Source organism: Bactrocera dorsalis, chromosome 2, assembly GCF_023373825.1.
Source record: "Bactrocera dorsalis isolate Fly_Bdor chromosome 2, ASM2337382v1, whole genome shotgun sequence".
In the NCBI taxonomy this organism is placed as follows: domain Eukaryota; kingdom Metazoa; phylum Arthropoda; class Insecta; order Diptera; family Tephritidae; genus Bactrocera; species Bactrocera dorsalis.
The window spans coordinates 9682243-9707693 of NC_064304.1; the positions used below are offsets into that span (position 1 = coordinate 9682243).

A 25451-nucleotide genomic window follows, 5' to 3' on the forward strand; every position below is an offset into this window, starting at 1 on the left:
CAAAATGCACAAAAACAACAATAATTGAGTGTTACCGGAAGAAGCATATTGTGCTCTTGCGGGTATCAGGAGCAACAGATTTCCTCAATGGTTTTAATCCTAAAGAGCCGTCGCGCACTAATCCGCCACTCGTATGCGCCGACATGTGCGCGGCAACGCCGATATCACCGCCACCACAATCAGGCGACAGAAGGCAGCAGGCCCAGCAGCAGCAACATTGGCTCTAGTGTATATCAGTATGGTTTTCGCAGTCTTTTAATAACTCTCAACGTTCAACGCGTCGTTTTTGCCGCAGCGGCTTTTTCGGCGCTTCTTCCATCATCATTAGCTGTTGACATGCCAGACTTGCCGGCGGTGTGCGGCTCACAAATTTTACGAGCAATTCATTTGGCGTTTGATCTTTGAATGAACAGGAACAACTCTCTTCACTACTGATTGGCTATTGGATATAACGGAGTTTGAGTTTTTAGTTAATTGTAATAACGAAACGGAAGAAAAAGTCCCTTGTGTTGAAAGTTTTAAAAGCTTCGTTAAGGAAATGACAAGGGCAGATCAAAGACGGCTTGGAGCGCAACTCCATATCAGGCCTTTCTCCGTTCCTACGATTGTCGGATCTACATAACCGGAATGGACCCGGATTTTTTATCCGACCAAGGACTGTCAACAACAGCATTTAGGATTTTCAGATCTTAGATCCCAAGAAATAAGTAATAAGGCAAAATCTATTCGATCGGTTAAATGTTTCTTGAGGTGTCCAAAAATGATCCTGCTCCTGAATAGGTGCTGTACCAAGTCATGACTAATGGAATTCTTTATAATATACATTTTATATATAATAGATAATAGATAATATAAGGGATATTTTTCTAAACCGAAGAGCTCTAGAAAACAAAATTTCGGGATAAGAAAATATAACCGGGTTTAGGTCAACAGATAGAAAAATTCGGATCTAATTGATTCAAGGATGACAAATACATATTTCAAGATTAGTCCAATCAAGCATTACACGGGGAAATGATGAACCCGATTCCGCAATCGATGGCGATGGAGCAGACGTTCCATTACCCGAGAATGAAGAAGTTACGAATAGGAATAACCCGTCTGAAGAACAACACACCGGCGGATGCCGAAGGATTACCGGCCGAGCTATTCAAGCACGGCGGCGAAGAACTGATGAGGAGCTTGCAACAGCTTCTTAGTAGAATATGGTCGGACGAAATGCCCGACGATGGGAAGTTAAGTGTGCTCTGCCCAATCCACATAAAGGGATACCCCACAATCTGCGCCATCTGTCGGATAAGCCTCTTCAACATCACATATAAGGTTCTATCGAGCGTACTGTGTGAAAGAATAAACCTCACCGTCAACAAACTGATTGGACCCTATCAATGTGGCATTCGGCCTAACAAGATATTCACCGTGTGCCAAATCTTGGAAAAGACCCATGAAAAGAGAACGACTTGCGCCACCACTGTGTAGATTTTAAAGCTGTTTTGACAGCACGAAAAGGAGCTGTATTATATGCCTGAATTTTATATCCCCGCAAAACTTATGATTAAGAAGTAAAGTCCTATCTCAACAAACAAAGACCAAATTCTACAAGTCACTCATCATTCCGGTCCTACCGTCCTGTTATATAGCGCAGAGGCATGGACGATGACAACATCTGATGAGTCGGCGTTACGAGTATTCGAGAGAAGGTTCTGCGAAAGATTTATGGTCCTTTGCGCATTGAAAACGGCGAATACCGCAGTCGCTGGAAGGATAAGCTGTACAAGATATACGACGACATTGACATAGTTCAGCGAAATGAGAGGCAGCGGCTACGTTAACTAGATCAAGTCTTCCGAATGGATGAAAACAATCTAACTTTGAGAGTATTCGACGCAGTTCCCGCCGGGGGAAGTAGATGAAGACCTTAACTTCGTTGGAAAGACCAAGTAGAGAAGGACCTGGCTACACTTAGAATCTCCACTAGGCGCCAAACAGCGAAAAGGAAGAACGACGGATTCAGGGTATAACAACCTTAAGCAAACATCAGCGCTATTAGTCATCTCTAACGGATCAACATTTGAGAAGATAATATTAAAGAATGAATGAACCGCCCTAGTATTTATAGAATTACATTTTGAAAGAGAAAGTTATTACTTTTGCTAACGAAGATTTTATAGCATCTTAGCAGCGATAAATTAATTTCGAAAATTCTCAATAACTCCAAATCATAACAAACACATAATAAAATCACAATTTAAAACCAATCAAAGTGTGTATATATGTACATATACATATATGTATGTATTCCGGGACCATGAGACAGCAGAAATTAATAGAGCAATCACCAAATAAAAGAAAAATAAGAAGCGAAATGAGCAATGACTAGCGGCTAAATTACGCTCATCGCCCTGGGAAGTCTTTCATGTGCGAGCACCTATGAACCAACAAAAACACACACACAAACAACTAGTCTTCGCTAGTAAATATAGTTAATGGTTAAATTTACGCTTCGACTTTCCCACGCCAGCAGCAAAGTCAACACTTGCAAATGATCCTCGATTGAGGTCAAACACTTTGCTCTGAGCACTTGCCAATCAGTTGTGCTGAGACTACAGCAAAATTGCTACTAAGTGCCAAGAAATGACTGAGAAGCGAATCGACCGCGTTCAATGATGCGAACAAAGCGCACACCGCAGGAGCCATTTTTAATCAAATAAGAATGTTCCCGGCGAAGGCACGGCACTACCTAGCCGCCTAACAGAAATCATAACTGTTTACATTACATGTGCGCTTAGTGCAAACGACTGACTAACTAAATGACTAACTAGAAAATTTGTCGAATTTTTTGAAAATTTTGAAAATTTTCTCACGGCAAAGCAATTCTCCTGGTTCCTGACATGGCAGACAAATGGGGATTTTCCGAAAATGGCGCACATATTGTGCGAAATTCACGTGTGGACGAGAAGTGCTCGTCACTTTTTGGAAATTTTCATACACACAACAGCTCAAAACACGGAAGGACATGCACAAACACACACACACAAACACATATATGCAATTAGTTAGTACATATGTGCCGCTGCCAGCGTTCCTGCGCGCTAGTGTGGGAATGTCCTTCCTCAACGCTATGCGGAAGCATTAAAGTGTGAACACTCACGCGCACACACACCCACACATTTACCTGTAAACACTGCTTGTGCGAATGCAAAAGTCAAATTCCCACGCCATACGAGTATCTTCAAGACTGAGCAGCACCGAGGCACCCGGGCGCACTATCTAAGATTAGGGCGCTCCCACTGTCCTTTCGCCACACACAGTATGTGCAAACAAGTGAAGAAATTACGGTAAGGCGCTGATTGCTGACATATGCACACACGAGAACATACGTGCATATGTAAATATGTGCGATAGCATACTCAAATGTGCGTAACATATGTGGCGAAAATGTGCGCAACTTGCCGCATGCACCTCTCGCACCTTCCTTGCGATCGCACAGTTTGTAGAAACTTCTGTGCGTTTTTGCAAGTGAAAAAATAAACAACATAACTGCAGAAGTGTTTGATATCCTTATTGCCACCACCCGGCTCTGGCGCACCCCCTAGCGGCTTATCGCTTCTGCTTCCTTTTATCGGCCGTTGCACGCTTGAGCTGCCCCCACCCACTGGTGGTTAATTTGTCGGCTTAAAGCCCTTAAAGTAAACATCAGCGAAATCGGATATGGTGGCGGCCCGCCAAATTAACTTTTGTGGGTAAAATGGTTAATGAATATCCCTTGATGCGCTTGCTGAGTTCGCTTCCCATTCATTAACGCAATTACAATGCTAATGTGCGATATTCAATGGTATTAGCGGATTCTTTATTGTTATTGTTGTAGGCACACTAAAATGGTATTAAAGTCAAGTTTTTGTGCTACGAATTAATTGTGTACAAAGAGGATATTTGCGCATAAGCAAGCAATAAGATTAACAATCAAAGCAAATATAAAAGGAGCAATTAAAGAGTTTCGAACAAATAAGTGGAAGTGGAAGCATTCGGGCGAAATCATTAATAAATATTAATAGACATGTGTTTGCTTGTGAAATCTTCATTTTGCACCCTGGACAGGGTATATTAAATTTGCCACGATATTTGCAACATTCGAAAGGAAACGTCGGAGACCCTATAAAGTATATATTTATGATAAGCGTGATCAATTTTTGTACCAATCATCTGAAATTTTACAACCGTACTTTTCTGACGAAGAAGCGGCTCATTTGTCGGAACAGTTGATATCGCACCACTATAACATTTATCGGATAAACAAGCTGAATGATCGCAATAGAGTTCTTGTATGGAAAGAAATTTGACATGGTTTGTTGTTCAAGGCAACAGTGCAATCTCCTAAGAAATTCAGATCGAGTCACTATAACATATCCTGCCATCCAAATTAGTCGATCAAAATAGAGTTCTTTATAGCTACAGTGCTAACGAATTTAACGTTTTCTCCGATGTATTTTCGAAAATTTCAAGCTCTCTCTTGCCTTTCAGCTTTGGTGGTGTCTACTTAGAACAATCTAATTATTGCATTTCTTTCTTCCACTATTCGTTAAATATCTTCAAACTCCTTAGTCTTCAATGAAATTTTTTATAAATCGAATAATTTCTTCGACAGAGGTGCACGGAGAGCCATATTACCATTTCTCAGTGTGAAGTCGTAGTTAAGTTTTGTTAGGATGACTAGAAGCACATTCTTAACTATGCAACTGAATGAATTTTTGAATTTCAAAATTAAAGTTTAAGACACCGAAAGCTTGGTTGTTGTTGTTATAATGGGGAACTAAGCCCCGTGACGATGGTAAGGATTAGCTAAGTTGTCGTCGACCTCATACAACGGAAGGCCCAAGAAACGTGCTGTTTCGACTGGGTCGGACCAAAGAGAGAGAGGTGTCAGATGAGTGGGGTTGGTAGAGCATGCAAAGAGGTGTCAACCGGGGACTCATAGCACGCAGGACATATGTATGTTGGAAATGTCGGAGTCTATTCTGGATAAGTAGGAGTTTAACCTGCTAGAGTATTCAAAACGAAGCTGCGCAGGGGTCACTCTCGAGCTCTTCGTCTGCAATTCGTGGTGGTTTCAAAAAATAACATTCACTGAAAGGGAATCGTTGAGGGTGTTGATGGCTCCACTGTGAATGGCAGTCAATGCTAGTCGGAAGTTAGTTGGGTCCGAAGTCTGGTCGGCGTATTGTCTGATGTCGTCGACGTAGTTGAAGAATGATTTTTCTTAGGAGACGGTTCCGCTCCAAGCAAGTGACTGCAGGGATGATTGAAGAGGAGTCCTATTACGGGCCTCACTATGCAGGTGATCGATAGGAGACATCAAGAGGCATCCTGTCGTAGTCATTACAGATTTTTACCATACAGAACAAACATGTGGATTTATTTTTTCCTAATATGGGCCTGAACGAAATCGGTTGGCTTCATATCAAGCACTCGAAGTAGGAAGGAAAGAGCCTTAGTAAAACCCTCTCCACAGTCACAAATACCTCACTAAACATATGGTCGTTTAAATGACCACTACGGCGATCCCCAAAAAGAAGTTAGGCGTTTCATAGTTCACTTAAATTGTAGCTCATAGTTTTATACGCTGGTCGTCATATGAATGGGACCATTTTTATTTAAACTGTCGTTTACGTGGACTATAATAAAACACTAACTTCAGTGGAGACTTTAACAATTGTTGAATACGTCAGGGGGCTAAACTGAACCATCATTACTTTGGCAGTAAGTCGAGATTTCACACGGAACAGATATAGAACTGGCACAAAGCCATTAAAGTTAACAACAATTAAGGTTAAGTTTTTAAAGCTTTTATATGGATTATTTGTTCAAGCTTATGGTTCAATACAATACCAGATTCTTTAAAATATTCAGATTAATATATTAAAAACATGATTTCAGAAATAGTTTAGCCATTATACATACATATGTACTTATTAGGGTGGACCAAAAAAAGTAAATTTTTTCCTTAGATACCATAACAAAATTCTAATATCGAGAAGTGGCGATTTGTGATTTCCCATTTAAATAACAAAAGAATATTCTTATTTCAGATGTTTAAAGCATTTGAAGAAATTATTGCCCAGTGACAACCAAAATGAGCTACATGATGAGCCTAAAGAATGTGTTTGCTAAATCGACTCTGTCTAAATTTTTTGAGTCTCAGTCCAACCTTAAGCCGAAGAAGTTAGTTTTTAGATTTTTTGTAAAAAATGCCTCAAAATCAAATATAAAATTAAATTCTCCATTTTAAACATGTTTGCTTCTCAAAAACTCGCAGCAACTACAAAGCAATGCAAGCTAATTTCCAACCAAATTAAAACTGTAAACAAAAAAACAGTGCCGTCCGCATAGCCACTCACGCAAAATCATACTCCTCTCTCTCTCGGCCAATGGCTGAAAGAGCATATTTATGCTGCTCTATGGGGCATATGTATGTATTTGTGTATAATTTTAGGCTGTTAGCCAAGCTACACTTGGCAAGTAATGCAAGAGTATTTTCCAAAATAATTATGCTGGCTGTATTTGCGTTTGCCAAATAAATACAAACTACTGTTTATGAAATTTCCACTAACAATAATTCGTCAACAATGCAAATGCAAACTTTAATGTGTAATGTACGAGCACACACACATGCGAACAAATGAATATACAGAGGGAAACGGCCATGCCTTGAAATAGTCAAAGCTATTCGAAACTGAGAAGGTGTGCGCATGTATGTGTGTGTGTATGGGTGCGTCATTATTTGTAGATATGCGTGTGTGTGTAAGTGCAAACGGCATCGACAAATATGCATCATAAATACCAAAAATCTCGAAAATATCACGTAAAATCGATCAGCAACAAAAACCGAATTGTTCAACAATGTAGCTACAATTTGTTTAGTAACAACAACAATAACAGCGGGAGCAGCAACAAAATGCAGTAATGCCTTTAACAACAAGAACAACGTAAAGTAGTAACAGCGCAGCAACAACGAGAAAAAAAAGAAAAATGGAAGTGGTAATGATGTTGCATAAGTCTTGCGAACGAGTGAAGGAAAACTCTGATGGATAGACAAACATGTGTGCTTGTGTAGGTTTACACTTGCATACAGATTAGGTACATCTGTATACATATGTATATGCATTTTCCATAATGACTTCAATTTACAAAGTAATGACGTTATCAACAACCTATATACCCTTAACAGGAAAAAATCGATCAGCAACAAACATATTTGATTAAAATGTAGCAGATTGCTCATTAGCGAAATCGTCGATATCAGACCACTATATAATAGCTGCCATACTAACTGTTCGATTAAAAGTAAGACCTTCTCTGGAATCTTTTTTTATTTGACAAGATACCTCCATGAAATTTGGCATAGATTATTGTGCAAGTTAACGCTACATGCTCTAAACAAATTTTTCAGATCGGTTGACTATAGCATGTAGCTGCCGTGCAAACCGACTTATGCAAATCAATATAAAGATCTTTTTATACCCGGTTTTTGTTCAAATCTTCGGTTGACACACTATGTCATTACCTTTTTTCATAAAATGTGTTTGTTATCCTATATATGGGTGATCTATATTTGAAATCTCCAAAATCCACTTCAATTAAAGCAATTAATGAGTGTTTATAATAATTTTTTTGAAATTAATTTCTGGAGTTGTCACAATTTTACATTTGAATCAACTCGGACAAGAACTTCATAAACTAATCTAATTTATATTATTTAACTAAAAAACAGGTAGATCACTTTTAGGATCTGTATAGCATACAAGCATAACATGAACACTTTTCGAAGAAATGTCTATAAATATTTAATTTTTTCTTAATGATCCGACCATTATCAAATTTTGTCTGCATATTCTGTACATATTTCTCGAAACAATGATCTACCAGGCGTTTGGTCTGATCAAAAATCGATTTTTATAAGTTAAGGGGTTACAAGAGTTTACGGATTTCAAAAAATATATATTTTTGATTGTCTTATAAAATTTTTAAACACCTCTAAAATATTTTCCTAAATTTTCAACTCGATCCAAGCAATAGTTTCGGAGATACAGCCTTAAGAACTAGTGCGCACGAGGCTAGCTAGGCTAAGTGCGCCGTCTTTAAACGCGTTTTCTCGATACTGTGCTTTTGAAGTTGGTTGACAAGATTTCTCGAGAACTACTAAACCGATCTTCATGAAATTTTACACAGGTCTTTGAGATAAAATTCTTAAAGACTTGGACGAGTGATTTTTTTCGATTACAACTATTTAAAAACAAAAATGTCGCAAAATTTTCACTGAAATTTAAATTTCTTTTGCAAAAATTCAATTTTCAGTTTTTTTCCTTCATCCAGGTTCTAAGTTATGGTTTTAACTAAAACACGTATTTTTCACTTTAGATGATCCTGGAAGAAGTTATCCTGCCAACGCGCTTCTTTTTTCCGAGGGATCACCGAAAATGGCGTCGCAATGGCCGATTTTAAAATTATTATAATTTTTCCAACAATTTCAGAATTTCAGTGTTAATAGTGTATGTTTGTAACAATAAAAAATTCGAATAAAATATTTCATTTTTTATATGAGAAAAAAAGTTTGAAAAAAGGCTGTTTCTTACCATTGAAACCCATGTAACCCTTAAAAAAACCAAAATTTGGTCAAGTCAATTTTTTAAAAATTCCACCATTTTGTCTTTTTAATTTCTTTTTTTCGACTATAGCCTATTTGACGGACCATATCTTTTAGTAGAAATTGTTTTTAGGTTTCTTCCACGAAAAAGTTCGTAATCGGTATCGATCCCACTAAGTGGGCCCCTTAAAATCCCATAGTAACAATATGGGAGTACGTGTGAAAGCTTCTTTCTACATGTAGCAAACTGAATTCATTTTCTATACTTTAATAAACTAAAACTAGCTGGGTTAGCGATTACATACTAAAGGTCATTAAAAAAGTCGATATAAAATGAAATCTGTAACGATAGTAACCACCAAACTGCATATGTATCTATATTAAAATTTAAAGAAATTCACAAGTGAACCAACTCAAATTCTTCTTTATCTGCAAAGGCAGCAGCATTTTACTACCTTGACTTGTACACCTATTGTTTTCGTTTTACGTTGGAATTACTCAATTTTCGAATATAATTTATAATAAACACGAACTCTAAATTTTTCCTACTGGCTATGCAGCGGATAACTCAAATTAGCATTCAAAAACACACATACAAAGGTATGCCAGCGATAAAATGAACAGCAACGGGAGAACCATATCCTCACCCACCCACACTCTCACATACCCCGAACTCTTCACCGTTCCCCTCCAACCAATGCAAACAGCGCAGCCCAACTCAAACAAAAAGAAATGGCTAAATACTTGCAGCATTACAAAGTCCCTAATGCATCGATATTTTTTTATTATTTACTTAGAGCTTCTATTAGTGAGAATGCATACATGTGTGTGTGCGTGTGCACATTTACGACTATTTGTTATTTTAAGCTTTGTTGGCGTTGTTGTTTTAGTTGCTACCGTGAACCAATGATTTCTACGTGATGTTTACATAAATTTCAATTCGTTGTTGTATTTGAACACAAATCAAGAGCAACAACAAATTCATATACGGTGACTATAAGAAAATAGAGAGAGAGAGAATGGTGAAATGGAATGAAAATGAAATGTATTAGGTTAAAGTAAAATTATTTACACAATTAGAATGCAAACAACAACAAGAACAACAAAATTTGTTGCTTAGTACAACAACAATAACAATAATAATATTATTTCATTGCGAGAGCGTTACTTCAGTGTAAATCAAAGCACATTTAAAGGTAAATCGTTTCGGTTTCAATTATAACAAAATCAGGTTTTAGAATAATTTATTTATTTACTAATAGTTGATCTTGGGATATTTCATTTATAACTGCAAATCACACCTTATACATACATTGAGGTGGCAGAAGAACTATTGCATGCACATACATATGTACATAAATATGTATTTCTGGGTGTCAATTTCATTCGATCACCTAAATATGTACATATTATATACCTTTATACATATGTACATACATACTTACATATGTGTTATATATATAAGTATACCATGTACAGATCTTGTAATCATCGCATACAAAGTTGCTGTGCTATTTAACTGCCGCCATACAAAAGCCGAGTCTAAAGCCGGAGCCAGCCACAACGATTGTCGCTGCCGTTTGCTCTAGCAGAATGTTGGAAGAAAAAAATCAATAAAAGTCACGTTTTTCGAAACATCACGTTCCACAGATATTTTCTGAGGCTCAATATGACATTGCAACAGTGCCAAATAACAAGTCAATGAAAACAAAAACAATTACAAGAATTATACGAATATTTAAAAATAAGAAAAAAACATTTCACAACAATTACAAGAATTATAGAAGCATTTAAAATAATACCATAACGACATACTTATGTACGTACACACAAATGTGTATATGAAACTAGGTGTAATGATTCAAAAGTAAAAAAATGCCTACACATATATATTTTTAGTTCCAGAATTGAGGTGAAGTATGAAATTTCTAAGAAATAAATAACTATTTGATTAGCTTGCCATCACCTTGAAATATTTGTATGCCCCCACCAGAGTATATTAAGTTTTCGAAGATATTAGTCACACCCAGCAGGAAATGTGGGAGATGATATAATAAATATGTTCATATATATTTTATATTTACTAATAAAATATGCTCTGAGATTCATTAAGTTACCTCACATGGCATCACCAAACATATGGAAGAAAGTCACCCGGACGTTGTATGTTAGTTATATGGGGACTAGGTCAAGTTTTCCCCAATTATATCTATTAGAGGCACAAAGGTACACTGTTATCAGTAAAATACGCTCTCTCCATTTTATTGAGATAACTTGCATGCTGGCCGATATATACGGTATGAAGTCACCTAGAAGTTGGAAAATCGTTGAATTAGGTATATTGGAGCTAAAGGAAGTATTAACCTGATCCAGCCCAATTTTTACACACATACATACCATTGCCAGGAAAGGATTATTCCTGAATTTCAAATGTATATCTCTATATCTCACAAATTTACCGATAATTGCGGTGAAAAGTCAACCATTGATACTGGGGTTCAAATATTCGATACCTAAGGGCTTGAAAGGCTTTGTTGATATTTTGTTATATGGGAAGTTGGCGTGGTTGCAGTCTGCTTTTGTCCATTTTCACTCGGTTGCATAAAAATATGAAAAGAATCTCACGAACCAAAATTGCTTGAAATCGATCTGGCGGTTCTAGAGATGTGTCACTTCAACTAAAAGTTGTCAGTGCCACAACCATCGACCAGTTTTTACTCCGGCTCCCCTTAAGCCTTCTCATACAATATGTATCTGTCTGTACCTACGGGTAGTAATTGATTTATCGCACTTTTAGTAGTTTTTAACAATACCGTTATATGAGGAGTGAACAGGGCTGTCTTCCGATTTCATCCATTTTTATAGTGTCGGTATAGGTATGTAAGGGATTTGTCCTGAACGAATTTGGTTTTTGTAGCTTTAGTGGTTTATGAGTCATTTACACGGCCACGCCCACTTTTTAAAAATTTTTATCCCACGGGTGCTATTTGCTACTGTGATCCGCTGTGCCAAATTACAGTTCTTTATCTTAATCTGGTACTTGGTTATGGAACATAATAGGTTTTCGCTTAATATCGACTTTTTCACTTCGTGAGCATATCCTTACCCTGAATTTTAAAATGATAATAAATGGTTATATTTTTCAAAATTTCTACCCATCGATGGCAACCTTTTTATAAAATTCATATACAAATAAAATCGTGTTTCTTTCTATGAGCGACGGTCCCACGACCTCATAATGGCAGGACAACGATTGGAGTTGCGTTGTGCAAGATAGCAAAGACAGTAAAGAAAAAAAAGTTTCGTGGGTCAAAATCCTGTATGCAATATTGCATATTAGAAAGCGCGTTGGTTGCCACATTTGCGCACTCTAAACAACAAGCGCAGCTGTGCAGCTTACGCGCAATCCGAAAAAGTTTCTACATCGTTTCGAGACCGTCGATGAAACATTAATCTACTGGTACATACCAGATACCAGGGACAGGCAAAGTTGTGGGTTCGATCCGCCTAATCTGCTCCGAGAGGACGAAGTCTGTCCCAACGACCATGACGATGGTATTCACCGTTTTCCAGATTTATAAAGTGTTATCTATCGACCTAGAAACGCCAAATTGCGCCCATATTCGGCGACGGAAAATATTTTTTTCATGATGGCAATCAGAGAGCTGCATTGGGTATGTTCGAGCCTGTTCGATCACCCTCATTAAAAATCGAGCACGAGCGAGCACCACACTCGGCAGCAATGGGTTCGATCGAGTGGCACACCCGGCAGCTGCTTTCTGAGTATTCGAGTCTGTTTGATCATACTCTCTTCAAAACGATCACAAGCGAGTGTCCACACTCGACACCCGCAGCTAACCCGAAATGTGTTCAACTATTGCCACGGATACTCGGACAGAACACGGGTGTAGAAGAAATGTATCAAATTTTTCTGAGCAAAAATATGAGAAATTATTATTGTTGTATACACTTTAACAGTCAATATTATTGAAATACAGCATTTAAACTATATGTATGCATGTATCAAAGGAACGACGCATTTTAAAATTAAAAATATATTTGCATAACCATAACATAAGACCAGACAAGCTGTAACTGCCATTCGCAATTTTGCAACCAATAAAATCTTCTTTTTTCGGCCATTATTTTCAATAAATATCATGTAATACGTATCATATAACATTCTTAACACTCACAAAGCAAATTAATCAACTGTACTGACGATTACACATAAACAAAAAATGCTTTGCACACTCGAGCCTAAACTCGGACACTCGAATATATTGATCCGCAAAACACCCGAACCCAAACAAACACGTATGAACGACACTCGAGTGTTGTGATCAACACGTTCGTCTGCGCACAGTCGCTAACAAGCAATCCTTCTGCTCGTTCAAAGAAAGCAATACAAGCCGGTTTCGGGTAAGTGTTCGAGTGTGCACGGAAATTGTGTATCCGTTGCAGATCTCTGATGGCAATGCACCGCCTCACGCCTGTGCCATCATTACGGCCAAATTTTTGAAGTTAGACTACGAATGATTACCTTAAACCCCGTATTATCTAGATTAGACACGGTGTGAGTTCTTCTTGGTTATACTGAGCAGATTTCCAGAAAATGTATTTTGTTTTATAAATTTTAACATTTATTTTTAAATTTTTTTAAGTGAAAGTGCCACAACACTGAATAAAAAGACTGCGGATACGTCGATAAAGCTATTTCGCTAAACACTTATGTATATGCGTACATACATATATACATAAATACACATTTATATGAGCAGCATTAAGCTTTAGTGCGGAAGTAGTGCTTGAGCAACCAGTTAGAATAGAAATGACTGAAAGTCGATTGCATTTGAGAAGGACGCTCGGTTGCTGCCTCCATTTTGGTCACAACACACAAAACAAACAAGAACAACAAAATACTTTATACAAAACCTAAAGTAGTCCATTGCGTAGTGAAGTGAGTATGTTAATACAATGTTTGTCTGTATGTTTGTGTAGTCTGCGCGTCAAACGGCCGGTTCATTCACCGGCCACTTATGGAAAAAACTGGTTTCCAAGCAGAGAGCGCTGGCTGCTGGTGCATGTGCGCTGAAAATAACAGGGCAGCGAATAAACAACACACTCGCGTTGCGGCGGCATTACAACAACACAAACAATTATAACACAATCGACCACTACCACACCACCATTCCACAATTCCACCATGAATACCAGCATCAACGAACCTCTCATTGGCTGTCGCGCGCTGCGTTACACACACACGCACAGTCACATGCAAACGCACACACAGCTCAACATAAGCACCGCAAAGGCATAGCAGCCGCGCAGCTGCTAGCTGGAAAGTCAAACTGGAATTGTTTGGAATATTTTGTTTCGTTTCACTTTCACATTCGCATGCATTTGACGTTTGTATTGACGTTGCTCTGTGTTAGTGTTTTTGTTTTTGCCATTGTTGGCTTTGTTGTCGTTGTTGCTGTTGGTATGCTAGTATTTGTACAGCATGTCGGGTCTGGACGTGCGCTTGTCAACGCCTGCCGCCGTCGCTGTCATTGCGCCTGCCTGTGTGTGTGTGCGTGTGTGTGTGCGCGTTAATATGTGTGCTCGTCTGGCAACGCCTTTTCTATTGTTATTTGAATTGTATTTGAATGTGTGTGTGCGTATTTGGCTGTTCGACTGCTTATCAGTGTGTTTATTTCACCCCTCATTGCAATTCCGTATTGTATTTTGTATTTGCTTTCTCTTTCATGCCAGCATCATGCCTGTGGCATGCCACATGCGGCATGTGCCACACAATGTCTCGTAACATATCCGTTTTACTGTCATTTCAATTCGTCTCTAATTCTCACAGCGTTGTAACTTTAATTCAGTAAGTTTATATGTATACATTTATAATTACATACATACACACATATTATATATATGTACATTTGTTTAAAAATAAACTAAGGAGTTCTTGTAGCCGTATATATCTACATATGTATTTGAATATGTGGCTGGAAAGGTGCACAAACAGCATAAGTCATGTCTGCAGCAGCTGAATGCGCCTGTCAGAATTCAATGTCAATCTCATCACTTTATCGAAAATTTACTGCACACACACAAACAACAAATGCAAACACATCTACATAAATTATGTTTTATTAAGCATTTGACGCATACTTTAGGGCGTTCAAGCTTATTAAACTGTATGCAGAGCAGCAAATAGCACTTTCGTCTCTCAAATGGTTTAGATATTTGGACATTTTTATTCTGCTCTGAAAAAAAAATTGAGATTCTTCAATATTTTGTTTTGTTATTAGACATATTTTAGGTGTATACTTCTTTGATCAATATACTACATACATACATACATATGTACATACGTTAGAATGTTTGCATTTATGTATGTAAAACAGGAAAAAAAATCAATACATTTTTGTAAATAATAAAATTTAGGTAATCCTAAGCTAACACATGCAAATATACATATACATACATATATAAATCTTTTGGTCATATTTTGTGTACCAATCTTGGCAAGTCGTACTTTTTACTATAATATACATATGTATATATTGTACTAATTCTGTTTTTGTTTCGGACAATCGTTTTTGCGTTACAAATTTATTTTCATAATCTCATCGCGTAAAGGAAACCATCACAATGATTGAGTGCAACATGCAACATGGCGCGCTTATTACTTGGCTCTCAAGAGAGGTTAGTATTGGAAAAAGATGAAAACAGTGCTAACGGTCGTCTCATTTTTATATGTGTGTATGTAATTCTTCAAATAAAAAAATAATAATAATAAACTAGAATCCTCAATTTTTATAAGGATCCATATAGTGCAAGTAGGTATATACATATGTACATACATACTATTCACTTAAAGAGTGATTCAGATATGTTCCTTTAAAATCGGAAGAGTCTCTAATATGCAATAATGGGGAAAAACATGTTATTTTTTCTATTGTTTGATCTACCGTTGTCGCTAAAGGTCTGCTAGGGTCTGCTAAGGACTAAACGCACGAATTTATAAGCGTGTTTAATAAACTTTATTCATTATTACAGCTATGTATTTTATTCTAAAATTACTTCACTCGTACATATCCTGCCCTTCATCTAGAAAGCACTAGTGCCATCAAAGAAAAATATTGATTTACAATCTCGGCAATTCTCTATATATGTACACACATAAGGAATACGTTTTTAATCTGGACTTTGTTATGTTAATATCTTATACAGCCATGGACACATAAATAGCACACATCTGAATCCCATGTTAATTCTATTTTTTTTTAATCCTAAAGTAGCTGAACAATAAAAATTTGGTATGTATCTACTTGTCACTGTTATGAGGCTCATTTCCCTGCATAAAAATACTGTTTATTTTCTATTAAATTTTGTACGCGACAATTTTATTGCGTATAGTGTTGATTTGAGGTGGACACATAAATAGCACATTTTTAAGTTCGTACTTTTTTTTTTAATTTTGTGTGAGGTTTTCGCATATTTTTAATTTAATTCTGCGAATATATAATTATTTCATCGATATTTCGTTAAAATGAGAAGGAAAAAAACATTCCACGCCGGGAGTCCTTATATCCAATATGAGCAAAAAAGGAAAAGATCCTGTCAAAATTGCTAAAATAAAATATTGCTCTCCAAAAATGTTATAAAATGCTCTTTATGCAACAAAACAGACCCACCTTGTGTCAATAAAAAGATACCAAGAAAACCAAGACCACGTAAAACCGATAATAGTGTCGACAAATACATAGTACGGAAGAGCAAAGCGGATCCTTTTAAGTCAACCAGAGAAATTCTGATCGAAATTAATGACGAATATGGTGTGGACGTGTCCAGAAAACTTGTAGGAAGACGACTCAACTTATCTCAACTTTTTGGACAAATTACCAGCAAGAAACCACTCCTATCAAAACGCCACATCAAAATTCGACTGGCATTTGGAAAGGCCCACAGAGACAAACCAACACAATTTTGGAAGAACGTGTTTTTGAACGACAAAACCAAGATAAATAGGAAGGTTCCAGTTGAAAAATCATTTTTACGTCGGCCACAAGGTCAATCCCTTAAACCTAGGTATACCAAAAAAACCATTAAGCACGGCGGTGGAAGTATCATGGTCTGGAGCGTGTTTTCATGGCATGGCATCGTGCCAATTGTTCGAATAAATGGTAAAATGGACCAGTTTTAGTTTTTGGATATACTGAAAAATAAAATGTATTTCAATCCATGCCCATAAACTGGACATTTATGCAAGACAATAATCCGAAGCACACCGCAAAGGTAGTAAAGTATGGTCTCGGCAATAAAAAATTTAAAATATATGAGTGGCCTGCGCAAAACCCAAACCTGAAACCAATAGAAAATTTATGAATTGATATAAAGTTCAAAATAGCAAGCAAAAAATTCAAAAATTTTGATGATTTATGGGCTGGAATTGAGGAGCCTTGGTATTCAATCCCAAAGGAAGAACTGGTGTACAGCATGCAGAAAAGATGTGAGCGGGTGCTTAAAAATGATGGATATAGTACAAAATACTAACGAAATGAACAATCTTTTGCAATTTTTTAATAATTTTTATAAATTTTTGTACCTTTTTTTAAACTCCTTTTTAGATTGTGCTATTTATGTGTCCAAGCTGTCGTATAGGAGATTGATGTTTTCGTCTTTTTTTGGCGATAATAAAATATTTATTGTTTCAGTGTTATAGTTATATTAAAGTGAATAATTTTTAAAATAAAACGCATTCCTCTTTAAATCCGTAAGTGATAAACCTAAGGAATAAATAAATGTTTTCTTATTTGATGACCAAGTGTGCTATTTATGTGTCCATAGCTGTATATAGACGGATAGATGGACATATAGACTTTCGCCATGAAAACTGCCATTTAAACAGACGAAGTCAGCATACAAATCTTTTTATCTTTAAGACACACCCATAATTTAAATATCTAGGACAAATTAAGGAACTATTTGCATGGGTCTAATAAAACAAAAATCCTTGCTGATCACCAATCATTAATGTTTAATAATTTATTCCTTTATGCTATCAAATATGCACCAAAAAAAGCTTAGCTTCGGTGAACAAGTTTAAATTTTTTCTTGTTTGTTATTTCTTTTGCAAATTTTCCATATGTCTACATGTAATTCTATGTCACATAAACTTTGTTCTTTGTAATATGAATTAAAAAAAAACTAATTTGAGATTACGAATTTTTAACTATCTTTTAAATTTTATATGCAAGCATTTTTGTTAATAAATATTATGTGCAGTTATGTTTTAGTACAAGCAAGTTCATATATTAATTCATTGGGGCAAAGCACATAAAAGTTAAAATGCTGTGACGCATTGCCATTTGTCTTGCTCTTTAAAAAATTTCTGTTGACTTAATTTTTTGTGATTGCTATTGTTTTAAGCGCTTTCTGGATGTGCTCGTTGCTTTTTTCGGGTTGCTTTGCTTGGCTGTCATTAAATTCACTGAAGCTGCAACAATAGCTGCGTCATACGATACGCCAATGTCCAGCTGCAGCGAGCAGTGATGGCAAAATGCATTTTGCAGCTACAACAACAAACTCCACTATTGCCAAGCATGGGGCGCAACAGCACCAGCTCCAGCCATTTGCATGCTCCAGACGAAACAAATTACAAGCTACCGAACAACGTGCACGAGGATAGAGGAGGAATTTAATGCTGAAAGCTCGCTTCTGCCGTGCACAAGCGCACAGCACAATTCATAAATGCACAAAATACATACATAACGGAGCATGTATAATTTACATACATACATATGCATACACATGCTATGCTTGTACGGCAATAAAAAACATCGAAATTAAAAACAAACAAATCTGCTTTTTTCACTTTTCCATAAATATTATGGACCAAAAAAAAAAAAAAACAAGTAAGAAAAAATGTTAAACTAATGTGCACAATTATTACTCTTTTGATCCATCTCAAAGTGCTGCTGGAATTGAAGGAGCGCTGCCGCCGTCCGACATACTAACTTTTGGAGGGAATGGTGTGCGGCGGTTCTGGTTGGCAAATAAACGACGATGATGTTAACGGTAATGTGACGGCAGCGCGGGTGTATAACGTGTGCGCGCACTGCACCAGCCAGGCGCTCGAAATATGCCAGCCACACGAATATGGACGTCAAGCTGTATGCCCGGCACACACAGTTGCAATTATGCTTTGTACGAAATTCTCAGCTGTGTCGGTAATTCAAAACTCGAAAATGTTAGAGGCGCGCGACAGACGGAGGCGACACTGACAACAACAAAAACAACAATCACAAACATTCACTTGAGGTAAATGTGAATTGAAAATCCTAAATTATGCACCATAAACAAACCGCGACGATCAGTACGAGACGCGCAACGAACGCCAAAAAGGAACGCTACTAAATACGCGTTTCACAATGCCACAAAAATTGCAACTAAAATAACAAAAGTTTAAAAAAAATTCAAAAATATATTTATGTATTCAAAAACACCGCTTTCAAATCGAGTTTTAATATTTCTTGATTGCTTCTTGACGCTGCTAACGGCAACAACCCTAAACTCACGGGCAATGGACGCGATGCAACTAAACGGTGAAATGTCGTCAAGCCGCAATTGGAGCGAACGCCCCAAGTGCTGTGTTGATCGCATAGTCGAATATATGTATGTATGTATGTAGCGATCATTAAGCTCGAACGGGCGCCATATCGTTAGCGACGCCGCCAACAACGCTGCTGACTACTGTTGCTGCTTTAAACTCGAGCGCAACACCGGCCAGCTGACGTTCCATGCGCAAATCGAGCTTTATCGCCAACGGTCTTCGAGTCTTACCATACTTTCTTAGTGTACTAAAATCTCCAAACACACACACACACACTCATGCATACTTACAAATGTGCATGTTTGTGTGTGCGCACGGTGTGACCAACGTCGACTGCACTTCCCCAATATCAACGAAATCAAAATAAATAATATTCACATTTTGCACTCCACCAGTTATGTTGACGTTGCAAAAGTTTGCATTTCATATGAAAATTTCACTTTGCCCGCTGCACTTTTACTCAGCGCGACCACTATTTAATTGTTCGACTTTCCGCTGCATGGGTTCACTTGATCTTTCTTTGCATTTTATTTTCTCGTTATTGTTATTGTTTGTGTTTTTTTTTTATTTTTTGTTTAATGTCCCCCGCCAAAAGTTAGCTTTTCACATTACTTTCATCAGCGTTTTAATTTAACGCTTAGTAAAGTTCTTATTTCAAGTACAAGTGCATGCACACACACAAACACACACACACTTATATGTGTGTATGTATGTACCGCTGTTCACTTTCTTTGTAACACTCCCGAATTATGCTGATGCAGAATTATATTTATGTGGTCATTCTCATGTGTTTACAACCTGTCAATGGTTAGCCTTTGAAACAGTCCAGACCTTAGCCAATATTCATGGATATTCATATTACATAACAGGTATGTATGCATGTTGCTATGTTTGTGTGTGTTGGTCATTGTTGCTATTGCTTTATTAATATGTAAAATTGCTTTGTCTTATTGTTATCTTTTTTATTTTTATTGCTTTAGTTGTTGTTAGCTTTTCACTTATAGCAATATAAATGCTTCAATGCCAAGGGGATAATGTATGTGTGTGTGGTTACTGAAAATGCAAGTAAATATGACATTGCGAGGTATTGAATTGCAATTACCCAGCGCAACAGATAACTACGGTTTCCCAACTATATATGTACTTACTATATGTAGTAAAAAATATCTTGAATTTGCATTCAGTTTTAAATGCTCTATTCATCGTAATTTTTTCTATCCTTTTAAGGGTTGAACCGCTTAAGCGATTGCGACCGATCTAGTAGATATAGTATAATACATACATATGTATGTATCAGTGGCGGATCCAAAATAGTTTTTTGGGGGTAAAATAAATATTTACTTGAAACATGAAGATGGTTTTAAATATAGTAGAATTTATAAAGTTTATAGTGGAAAAATATTAAATCGACCTGCTAAAATCAAATCCTCCTAAATTGAAAAAACCGTAGACGTGCGGGTGTTATACTTTAATGTCAGTTCGTGTATTGAATGGACAAGTTTTGTAAATCAAGACGTTGTGGGCCAAGTTTTTAGAATCTTTCGAGAACTTCTTCTGCAGTGACCTCAATGTCGTGATGTGTGTGCAGCAACGCCAGGCCGATCAATCGATCTTGAAGCATGTTCATCCTCAGCCAAGTTTTGAAGCAGCTAAGTGTCGAAAAAGAACGTTCAGAGCTCGCATTCGTCACAGGACGCGTGCAGAATAAGCGAAGAAACTATGATTTATGTGGTATAGGTCTACATCGTAGTTCTATAACGTTTCCAATGCAGTAGTCGGTAGCTTGTGGTCTTTTGACTTTTGCTTCTATCCCTAATGACACTGCCAGAGGACAAGTTCACGTTTGAGTTTCAACCGTCGCATGACGTTATTTAGTTTTCAAAGCACATAATTTATCTGAACGCAGCAAACTCATGTGAAATCTATCCAATACTATTCTTGTAAAGTGAGTTTTCGACTCTTCGCCGATTGTATCCAACAGAGGAATGTACACAGAGACCTTGTAGTATTCTTCGCAAGATCTTAATTTCGCGTTTTGTTTGCCAGCCGCTGATTCCTGTTTTTTTTCGTCAACTCTCAGTTCAGCCGCCATTTTTTCCTGTCTGAATAAATGAATCGAAAATGTTCTTCAGCTTTTTTTCTTAGATTTTGCAACGTTACAAGCAGCGTATCTATAATTTTTGATGCCTTTGTCAGATCGATCGATTCTTTTTGAAGAATCAGTCTGAATCAATGAGTTAGAAACAGATATATAGGCAAAAAATCCCAATTATAAATTGAAATTTGTACACGGCTACGATGGGTATCATTGCTTTTCCCCGCTGTTTCCTTATTTTTCGAGTTTCCAGAAAAGTCCCTTCAGGTAGATAAGGCCTGTGAGTTATATGGCTTTCAATTTTATTAAGATAACTCACATATTGACCGATATATGCGATATAAAATCACCCGAAAGTTCGAAAATCTTTATATTAAATATATGGAGGCTACAGGAAGTATTGATCCGAATCAACCCATTTGTAGAAGACAGACATAGTACTATCAGGAAAGAGTTGTCGCTGAATTTTAATCTTAAATCTGACAGATTTACCAAAACTTTCTGTAAAAAGTCAACTATAGGTACTGGAGTCCAAATATGCGGTACCTAGGGGCTTCAACAATTTTTGTCATTCATAATATGCTTTACTTATGACTTATGCCGGTCTTGCAGCAAATGAGCGATATGTACAACGTAGAACGTACATATGTACAGATATTTGAAATTTCAGAATATAGTTAGATTAGAAAATGTGCAACTGACACTTAAATTTAATATTTTTATTTTGTTCTAGATAGCACACGCGATTTTTAGCTTATATTTTGTTTCATATTATGTACCCCGAGTTATATACTAACATACATTGGTAAACCATATATATAATGGAGTTACGTTTATACGTATATGCTCTCTTTTGAAAGGTACAATATATGAATTTAAAGAGTATATTTGGTACTTGGTAGTAAAAATTACAAAATATGCCATTTAATGAAACATACAAATCACGTGATTAGTACGTTGAGTGATTTTGTCCGAACTTTGCGTTATACTCACAGAAATAAAATTTGTCGTACTTTAACTTTCAATTGAACTTTGCTCAATTACTTTGTGTCCCTTTAATTTACAGTTAAAACTATTACAGTCATTTAGGCATTAGTCATCGCAAAATGGTAAATCAAAATAATGATAAAGAGAAGTTAGTGAGGGAGTTGACAATATTTCAATGAATTTTTTTGTAATTAATATATTAAAACTTTTATTTTCAAGCACAATATTTGTTATGTTAAAACATAACAATATTTTATTTCCAATTTTCTAAGGAATAAATTAGACCTTGTTGGTGTAAATTTAAGTACATAATACAATGTGAAAATCAACCGTGACAGATATGGCTTCTCCTGTATGAACGGTTAAATAATAGTAACGTTATCCCCTTTTGCAGTCTACATTTTTTCTAGACATTTTTCTTCCGATTTCCGGCAAAAATAATATGTATTTATTTCTCTTCATTTTAAAGGGTGATCTATTTCGAGGCTTCCTACTTTTTTTTTTAAGAAAAACACAGAAACTTCAGATTTGATGGAGAATGTTTATTACCATTCGAAAGAACATCCTTTGGGATTTTTTTCAGATTATCTTTTGCAAATGTTGACGGCGGCTACGTCTCAGATGGTTCATATATTGAGTGTAATTTTCGATGACTCGTTCGAGTATTTCGACTGGGAAATGGCCAATGACATGCGTGATGATTTCCTCCAAGGCTTGAATCGAAATGGGATTGTCCGCATAGACTTTAGACTTTACATATCCCCACAGGAAAATGTGTAACGGTGTGATATCACACGATCTTGGTGACCAATCGATCGGCCCAAAACGTCCAATTATCTGCTCAACGAAGTGTTCTCTGAATAAACTCATTAATTGATGCGATATGTGGGAGGTACCGCCGTCTCGTTGAAACCAAATATCGCTAAGATCACGCGCTTCAATTTCAGACATCAAATAGTCGGTTATCATGGGACGATAACGGTCGCCATTGACGGTTACGTTCTCACTGGCATCATTTTTGAATAAATAGGAACCGATGATTCCACCAGCCCACAAATCTCACCAAACCGTTGTTTTTTCGGGATGAAATGGCAGTTCTTGAATCTCTTCAGATTATTCTTCGTCCCAAGTGCGGCAATTTTGCTCGTTTACATACCCATTCAGTCTGAAATGGGCCTCATTGCTGAATTACGAAACACGTCGGAAATTTTTGGAACTTTCTTAACAATGTTGAACAAAAATAACATGACAGCTTGACACGACTCACGCGTGATCTGTCAAAAAAAGGCTATGGAAAAAAATACTACTTGGATCACCCTTTATGTGAATAAGCATACAAAACTTTACAGATTTTAAATTAAAATATCAATTTGCATCACGATGAGATAATACAGAATAACAACACAATTACAAATAAGCTAACACAAAGGTTTCGAATTTTCAAGAAAAGAAACTCCTGCAACCGATACCATTGATGAAGCAAATCTACAAGTATGTACATACATAGTACATATATACATACATATATGTAAGTACATATATTCACTTGTTCCACTTCGGTGTAACCCCGCTTATTTAGTTATTTGTATTCATTAACAGCGCAGAGGCTGCATCATTGTCATGTTGATAGCAACTTGTTTTGCGGGGAGAATGTGTGAAATTCTATGCGCGAGTCCCAAATCCAGTGGGCGATATGTCATGGCAAATTCTATTGAAGCTTCGACAATGTGGCAAGAAAAAAACAAGCAACATAACAATAGCTGACACATTAAACAAGAAGCAGAAGAAGAAAAAATAAAATAAAAATGAAAATAAAAACTGCAGCGCGTTCGAAATTGAAATATGAAGCTTGTCAACGGCGCAAGTGCGCAGTCGCGAAGATGCAAGCCAGGTTTTCAAAGAAACGCAAGCACAAAGAAAAGAAAAAAGCGACTGCAACAAAATTGCAGGCGAACTGCGCCGAGGTACGAGTGCGCGGAGCAATAAAAAACTATTATACGCACAAGCAAATCAGCTAAATGCAGCTAATAGGTTTTTTTTAAATCTAAGTAAATACACATATTGGCGCACAAACACACACACGCCTCCGCATGCGTACGGAAAATATGCAGATATGTTTGTATGCGTGTATTTGGGTAATTGTCACTAGGGGCGTTAATGGGCTGTAGCTGACGTTTTTCAAAATGCAAATTGCCCATACCTAATTTGCATATTTCAAATTTATGTAGAAAGAGGGAAAATATTATACTACACTCGTACATAATAAAATTAAGTATCTGTAAATAATTTTCGCCAAACAAACTGAAGCAAGAGCCTACACGCGCACACATATGTACTTATGTATATATGTACATATATTGCAGTTAATATATATGTACATACATACATTGATATGCATGTAAAAATGCTATAAAGTCTACAGAGATTTCCAACAGCTCCACGAGTCCAAGGGCACAAGCGATTATTTACTATTATGCTTCCAAGAACTATTGTGGGCAATGGAGCAAAGCAGCTCCAGCACCTACATACACACACACACACCCACAAACAGCATACAGTTTACATGCCAGATGAGGTATTTAGTACGGCTGGTCGCGCTGCTAAATGACGATATAGAGAGGCGACAACTGTAATAACAATAACAACAACTGTGACATCGGTGAAACTCATCAAATTCACATTTCAACCGAAAACAAAAACACTTCTGCAACTTACGACAACTTACAACGCACACATAACTACATACGTACATACATATGTATAATGTCAGCAAAGCCCATACTTTCGTGAAATTATCCGCATATGTTCGCTTATTAGCGCAACGAATGCTGCTTGCAGACTCCAGCGCTCCAAGAAAAATGTTAACCAAATGGATCAACCGGTCAGCCAATTGCTTCACAAACCGACTGCCGCACCCGCACCAACGTCGACTACTAATACACTTGGTCCACTGCGCACGCGTTGCCGCTCGCGATCATCAACGTGATTCCCGCTGCCTGGAAGTGCTTATCGAGTTCGGCTATTCGTTTAGTTCTTCCGAAAACTAGCGCAAAATTAGCATGTATGACAAATTGATTGGTAACTAGCGACAACAAGTACAACAACAAGGACGATTAACG

The 25451-nt window shown here is 37.0% G+C and overlaps 1 protein-coding gene across 2 annotated transcripts in view; it reads right to left on the reverse strand.

The window, feature by feature from the left end:
* LOC105234151 (protein single-minded) overlaps positions 1 to 25451 on the reverse strand; it is a 53951-nt gene that overhangs the window by 20077 nt on the left and 8423 nt on the right. The window contains exon 1 of one of the 2 annotated variants that reach the window (XM_019988787.3): positions 18591 to 19237. The exons of the other annotated variant lie outside the window; for it this stretch is intronic. Within the exon in view, the coding sequence (XP_019844346.2) occupies positions 18591 to 18603 (13 nt within the window). The 5' untranslated portion in view covers positions 18604 to 19237. Of the gene's footprint in view, positions 1 to 18590; positions 19238 to 25451 lie in introns of those variants that run through there. 2 annotated transcript variants of the gene reach the window in all.